A 7,619-nucleotide genomic window follows, 5' to 3' on the forward strand; every position below is an offset into this window, starting at 1 on the left:
CCACCGGCCGGCCCAAGCCAAATTTTATTTAAAGTGTCTTATTGAGGTGCCATTCTAATAAGTATTATAAAGCATAAGGCATTAAAAAACATTGTGGGTTAGCAAAAAATTTGATAAGAATTAAATTGAACATGTGGACTAAGGAAATTTTAAAACTAAATTTAAAATTTGTGCTATGTTTCTTTTCACTGTTGAAACAAGATGTGGATCAGGAAGAATATGAGAGTTCTTCAAAAAGTTGTAGAAAGATTTGTATTATTTTTCCATGATCTTTTTGAAGTACTATCGTATTAATTTTAGTATCTCTGCTTTTTTACTATGTAGAGGAATAGTTTTTTTATTGTCAAATATAGTGTATCAAATGGAACAAAGTAACATCCAAATCTCAAACATAGGTAGCATTCCCGTTTTGATGCATAAACATATTAAGTTGGGGAGTAACAATCAAGTTGCTAAATAGCCCTCTCTTGGAATATTTAGTAGCATTCTTTGGTTTCAGTGTATATGAGGCAATATGTTTTAATGGTGATGTAGAAAAAGCATTAAGCAAAATTCAGCAATATTCATGATAAAAAGCCTAAGCAACCTAGGAATAGAAAGGGACTTCTTCAGCTTAATAAAGGGCATCTATGAAAAGCCTAATATCATATTTAAAGGTAAAAGTCTGAATGCATTTCCATCAAGATCAGGAAAAAGGCAAGGATGCCCACTCTCACACCACCATTCACCATTTTATTGCAGGTCCTAACCAGTGCAACAAGGTAAGAAAAATAAAAGACATAAAAATTGGAAAGGTAGAAGTAAAATAATCCCTATTCTGAGGTGATGTGTTTACATAGAAAACACTGCAGAATTAACAACAAAACTACTATAACTAAAACTAAGTTTAGTAAGGTATCAGAATACAAGGTAAATAAACAAAAACTTCATTTCTATGTATTAAAAGCAAACAATTGAAAATAAAATTAAAAAAAACAATTCCATTTTAACCATAACATTAAAAAGCATAAGGAACAAATTTAACAAAAAACATGCAAAATCCTTTGTACTGAAAACTATAATATATTGCCAAGAGAAATTTTAAAAGACCTAAATAATTTCATAGATATATACCATGTTCATGGATTAGAAGACAAATTATTATCAGTTCTCTCCCAAATTGATCTATAGATTCAAAGTAATCCTGATCAGTGGCATTTTTTCTAAAAAAATAGAAACTGATAAGTTAATTTTAAATTTATATTGATATGCAGAGGATTTAGAATAACCAAAATAATATTGAAAAAAAGGACACTGAAGCTGGAGGACTTAAATTTACTTGACTTCAAGACATAACTAAAAAGATACAGTAATCAAGACAATGTGATATTGGCCTAAGGGTAAACAAAAGTCAATAGAACAGAATAGAGAGTCTGTAAATAACCCACACTTATAGAGTCAATTGATTTTTGACAAAGGCAGGAAAGCAATCCAGTGAAGAAAGTCTTTTCAACAAATGGTGCTGGAACAACTGGATATCCATACAGAAAAAAGATAAACTGCAACTGTAACCTCTCCCTCACATCATAATTTGAGCTGGATCATTGATCAAAGTGTAAAAAGTAAAACAATAAAGTGGCTGGTCAATTAGCTCGGTTAGAGCACAGCCTTATAATACCAAGATCACAGGTTTGGATCCTGATACAGTCCAGTGCCAAAACAAAAAACGATCATTAAAAATGGGCAAAAAATGTAGACACTTCACAACAATATATATCTATAGAAATGGGCAATTCGCACATGAAAAAGTGCTCAACGTCGTTTGTCATTAGGGAAATGCAAATTAAAACCACAGTGAGATCCTACTTAAACACCCACTTGAATAGCTAAAATTTAAAAACTGACAGTACCACATGCTGACAAAGATTGGCACCATTGGAACTCTTGCTTGTGCTTGCTGATGCAAGCATATATATATATATGCTTATATAAAATGGCAAAACCACTTTGCAGAACTATTTGGCAGTTTCATAAAAGTTAATTTTGTACATCTTTGATGCAGCAATTCCACTCCTAGGTAGTTAAACAAAATAAATGGCCTATAAGCATGAAGGTATATTTCACCACACTGGTCATTAGGTAAATTAGAATGAAAACAACAATGACATACTCATTCACTTCATATGTTTCAGAATGGGAGGATTGAAAATTGTTAATAAGGTGGTGGGGCAGTGAGAATTCTGCATGTTTTGGGGGAGTGTAAATTGGTTTGGCCACTTTGGAGAACATGTAGTGAAGCTGAAGATAAACATACCCTCCAACCCAATTCCTTTGCTAGTGATATATCCCAGAAAACTATAGCAGAGCTCTAGGAAGTACATGTACCATAATGTGCACTGCAACACAGCTTGGAGTTCAAAAAAATTTTTATGAAGAAACCATCTTAAATGTTTATCCACAGAAAAATGGATGAATAAATTGTGGTTTATTCATAACAATATCATGCAGAGTTAAAATGAGTAAACTAGAGCTACATGGAGAAATCTCAAGGGGGAGAAAAGCAAGGTATAAAATGATGCAAATAATCTGGTACCATTTATGTAAAATTTGATATATATAAAAACACATACTTATGGATATGTGAATTTGCAGTAAAAATGTAGTTATGCAGGGGAATGATGGACACCAATGATTATTTCTCAAGTAGAAGGGTATAATGTCTCATTTCTAAAATATACTGAAAATTAATGGCACAAATGGCAAGTATTGAGATAAAATAAATCTTTTTTTTTTTTTTTTTTTTTTTAAGATGACCGGTAAGGGGATCTCAACCCTTGACTTGGTGTTGTCAGCACCACGCTCACCCAGTGAGCCAGCCGGCCATCCCTATATGGGATCCGAACCTGTGGCCTTGGTGTTATCAGCACCGCACTCTCCCGAGTGAGCCACAGGCCGGCCCCGAGATAAAATAAATCTTATTGGTAGGTACATGAGTGTTTGTTTTATTATTCTCTGTACTTTCTGAATGTTGAAGTATATCACACCAAAAATGCAAAAATAATTGAAAACAAAACAATAGCTAACAGGCAAGGGAGTGGAGACAGTGAATGGGGAGCCAGCTCTTTTGAGGAGATCTGTTCCTTCATACTCCCATCACCCTTGGCTTCCAGAACTCCAAGCCTCTGTGACATACGTTGTTCCAGCATGCTCCTTCACATTATCTAGGATTCCTTTTCTGTTGAATGAAGATTGGTTGCCTCAAAAGACCATCATTTAAATTCTAGCTTTGCTACTGGCTGTGTGTACCTCTGGGCAAGGTAACTTCTTTCACCCTCAGTCTCCTTGACTCTTAAATGGTAACAGTAACATATTCTTCACTCATTGATAGGCAGGTGTATATGGAGTGCTTACTGTGCCCAGCAGCTGCGCTAAGTACAGATAGGCTGGCAAAGACACCTGCTTTAGCAGTGATTCTCAACCTTCAGTCTCACAGTTGCCTATGAAACCCTTAAAAATTAAACATAACTGGGCCTCACCATAGGAAGCATTAATTAGGTCTAGAGTTAATGCATCGGGCTGGGGTGCCTGTTTCTGTAACATCCCCTTCACAAATGAGTCCAATATTCAGGAATGTTTGAGAATCTTTACCACATAGTCTTTGTTCTGAGGGAGCAGGAATTGTGTTTTTTTGTTGTTCCCCACCGTATCCCTAGAGGCTGGCACATGGTAGGTGTTCAGTAAGTATTTGTTGAATGAATAAGTGAAAGAAAAAAGACATTGTCATTGGTCTGTAAAGCTAATAGCTTATTAGGGAAGGCAGAAAAACATGTTACTATAGTGAATATTAAATAAAGTATGTCATGATATTGGCTGTGCTGCCTGGCATGTGCTGGATGCTTAGTCAATGTTAGTTGAATCTTCATGTAATAACTCCAAATCCCCATCTCTAGCCTTAATCAGTGATTCTTCTCTTCTGACTTTTAGTCTTGAGAGAAAATAAAATTCATATAACTAGTATAATCACAATTTTCAGTTGCCTACAGAACTGTTATGGATGTTCCACCATCACCTCAAATTTTGCATTTCTAAGTATGAAAACTGCTTTTTTTGTTTTTTCTTTTTTATTTGTTTTTTAAATTTTCTTTTTGTTCTTTTATTCTGAAAATTGCTTTCTTTGCAACCTAGCTCTTTTCCAACTAATTTTTGTCATTGACACCATCTTTCTTCCATTTGCCCAAAGAAGCTTTGCAGCCGTCTTTGAGTCTTTTCTTTATACAGTATGTTTTGAAGTACTCATTTCTCCTGAGCCATGTTTTGTGTTCACAGCTTGATGCTGAAACCCTTCTGATCTTCATGAGTCAATAGAGTGTAATGGTTAAGAAAACAGACTAGTGTCAGACTGTGGAAGTTTGATTCCATCTCTGTCACTTGCTGGCTCAGTGACCTCAGGGGGATTAATCTGTTTGTGTCCTTATCTGTAAACAACCATAGGGTTGTTGTGAGAATTAAGTGGTCTTAAGATGAACAGTGGCTAGTATATAAATGTACTATAACTACCAGCTATTACTGCTAAATATTTTGTTCCATCAGTTACATTGCAGCTCCATGAAGACAAATATTATACCATGTATTTCCACGTATTTCTCCTCACTACCTATCACAGTAGATGACATATAGAGGCTCAAAGTACCTGTCAATTTTGAGAATAGTTATTTTGCTTTATGTTTAGTAGTGAAACATTCTTTTTTTTTTAAGCCTGAGAAATAATTTTAGGACTTCTTTGGAATCCAATTCTTGCTATCCAAAAACAAGATTTAACATAAACATGAAAATTTTTTTTTGTCTTTTTTCGTGTCCGGCAATGGATCGCAACCCTCAGTGTCGCGCCCGTACCGGACCGGGACCGGCAACGGGATCGCAGCCCTCAGTGTTGCACCCGCACCTCGCTCAGCCAGTGAGCGGGAACCGGTCTGTATGTGGGATCCGAACCCTCGGCGGGAGCGCTGCCGCGCTCCCAAGCGGCGCACTGTAGCAGTGCACCACCGGGCCGGCCCTAAACATGAAATTTTAATGAGACAAATGAATGTGTTCTTAATGAAACAGTTAATTATTAAGTCTTGTAATGGGAATAACTTTTAAAGGTAATGTGCTAGGTCAGTGTTTCTTGAAATTGACTAAGCATAACAACTACCTGGAGTGCTCGTTAAAATACAGATTTCCAGTCCCTAATCCAGACTTCCTGAATCAAAATTTCTAAGAGAGAGGCCTGAGAGTCTTCTTTTCCTCTTTTATTCCTTCCTTTAAAAACCTGGGGTGATTCTTACAAGAGACAATTTTAGATAATACTGGTCTAGATGATGTACTTTCTTTTCAAAGTTTCAACTGGATTTCTGTAGGCAAAATATTTTGATCCATCTACTCATATTTTTTTGCCTTATTTCTAAAATACTTCAGGCCTGAGGACTTGCGCCGTGAATTTGGTCGATATGGCCCTATAGTAGACGTTTACATTCCACTTGACTTCTACACTCGCCGCCCAAGAGGATTTGCTTATGTTCAATATCCTTTATTTTTATTGTGTGCATTTGAATGTCCTGTATATATGTGCTTATATGTATATGTATTCAGGAGCATATGTTATGAGATTAATATCTCCTAATTAAATGTGTTTATTTCTTTATCTCAGAAAATCTAAAGCAGTCCACAGTAGCTGGCAAGCACCCCCCAGTTTGAACCAACCTGTTAGCTAGAATCCAAGCATAAACCAAGCAGGCAAGACAAAAGGCACCTAAAGTTCAAGCACCAAGGAGTAAAGAGGGAGGGTGGACACAGATATAAAGACCTGGAAGAGGGGAAGTCTTTATCAAGCAAAAGACGAAGCCAACACCAGGTTGAGACTTCGGCTTTCCTACATTTACTCAGAGTTCCAGAGTCAAAGCCAAGTCTGATTTTGTTGGTTCTGCGTCTCTTGTAAAGTCCATCTTGCAAGCCTTAAAGAGTAAAGGTCAAGGTTCAAGACCAAGTGACATTGAGGTAATTGCCAAAATCTCATTTTATATTGCATTTATTGAGCTTTTTCTGTTTGCTATTTTAAAAAAATTAAACCAGTAAACAACCTCCTGAAATATAACTATTTGATCATTTTATATATCTAATTTCCATTATAATTAGGTTTAGTATTATATAACTTATATAGATACAGGAGTTTAGTGGGGTATTACCAAGCAGTATATGTAATTTCAGATATTTGCAGATTGCTTTTATGTTTCTTTTTATGCTTGTATTCCAAGTAGCAAAAACATAAAGGAATGTTCAATCTGGTAGATTAAAAGGTAGATATCATTTTTAAAAGACTAAATCAGTTTTTGTTTTAGCTCACTAGTATGTGTGCAGTTTTATTTATAATAAGCAATTTCTCCTAGATGTCATAATTTAAAAGCCTTTTAATGAAAGCGTAATTTTAATTTCAGAATAAAGGCTTCTACATTCTGGTATTTTCAGTGAAAAACCTCATGGATCCTTTATCTGAAAGAAGGGAGTGAGTCCTAAATAGTTTTATAAAGCTAGTCAATTTTGGATATTTTTTTTTCTTATGACATGTTTCAAATTATACATGTATAATGCAGCTACACTGATGTATACATTAAAAGTACAGTTACACTTTTTTTTTTAGGTTCATAATTGGGCATTTCTTTTCATAATGAAAAGTGAAATTTTTTTCTGCTTATTCATATTATATTGGAGATGAGCTTAATAACTTGAACTTGTTTTTCCTATTAATTTCATTTCATATGTAAATAATACTCTAAAAATATTTTTACTTGATGTCTGATGTTCAAAGTATCCTTAACAGCTAGTCATATTTGAAGATGTTCGAGATGCTGAAGATGCTCTTTATAACCTCAATAGAAAGTGGGTATGTGGCCGTCAAATTGAAATACAGTTTGCACAAGGTGATCGCAAAAGTAAGTATGATTAAACATCAGATGTTATTTATTCAGCAGAATGAGTTTCAGCAGTAACAGATTTTTTTAATGTAAAATGCTTTCAGAAAATGATACTTGTTGAGTGGCTGTTAATAGGGTTTTCAGGTAATAAATTATAAGTCTTGTTCTTCATATTCTAGCACCAGGCCAAATGAAATCAAAAGAACGTCATCCTTGTTCTCCAAGTGATCACAGGAGATCAAGAAGCCCCAGCCAAAGGAGAACTCGAAGTAGAAGTTCTTCATGGGGAAGAAACAGGAGGCGGTCTGACAGCCTTAAAGAGTGAGTACAGAATACAAGAGGATTAAAAACTTCATTTTCTGCTTTTTCTGGAAAACATTTTATTTTATTTTATTTTATTTTATTTTTTTATTTTTATTTTTTTCTTAAAAGATGACCGGTAAGGGGATCTTAACCCTTGACTTGGTGTTGTCAGCACCACGCTCAGCCAGTGAGCGAACCGGCCATCCCTATATGGGATCCGAACCCGGGGCCTTGGTGTTATCAGCACCGCACTCTACCGAGTGAGCCACGGGCCGGCCCCTGAAAAACATTTTAAAGAGTTTTTAAAACAGGCCACTTGAATCATTTTGTTTAATATATGTAAACAATTAACTTGTAGAAAGAAATGCTCTTCTCTGTTTATTATGTATT

The 7,619-nt window shown here is 35.3% G+C and overlaps 1 protein-coding gene across 3 annotated transcripts in view; it reads left to right on the top strand.

Annotated features, from left to right (window-relative positions):
• Nucleotides 1–5,428: 5,428 nt before the first annotated feature.
• The window catches only part of SRSF12 (serine/arginine-rich splicing factor 12), a 12,530-nt gene continuing 10,339 nt past the window's right edge, over nt 5,429–7,619 (top strand). The window contains exons 1-3 of one of the 3 annotated variants that reach the window (XM_008581245.1): nt 5,429–5,538; nt 6,841–6,944; nt 7,106–7,247. In XM_008581245.1, the coding sequence (XP_008579467.1) occupies nt 7,117–7,247 (131 nt within the window). In that variant the 5' untranslated portion in view covers nt 5,429–5,538; nt 6,841–6,944; nt 7,106–7,116. Of the gene's footprint in view, nt 5,539–5,597; nt 6,013–6,820; nt 6,945–7,105; nt 7,248–7,619 lie in introns of those variants that run through there. The other 2 variants (XM_008581242.1, XM_008581244.1) reach the window with 2 other exon arrangements.

Source organism: Galeopterus variegatus, unplaced genomic scaffold, assembly GCF_000696425.1.
Source record: "Galeopterus variegatus unplaced genomic scaffold, G_variegatus-3.0.2 Scaffold2306, whole genome shotgun sequence".
NCBI classification, from domain to species: Eukaryota; Metazoa; Chordata; class Mammalia; order Dermoptera; family Cynocephalidae; genus Galeopterus; species Galeopterus variegatus.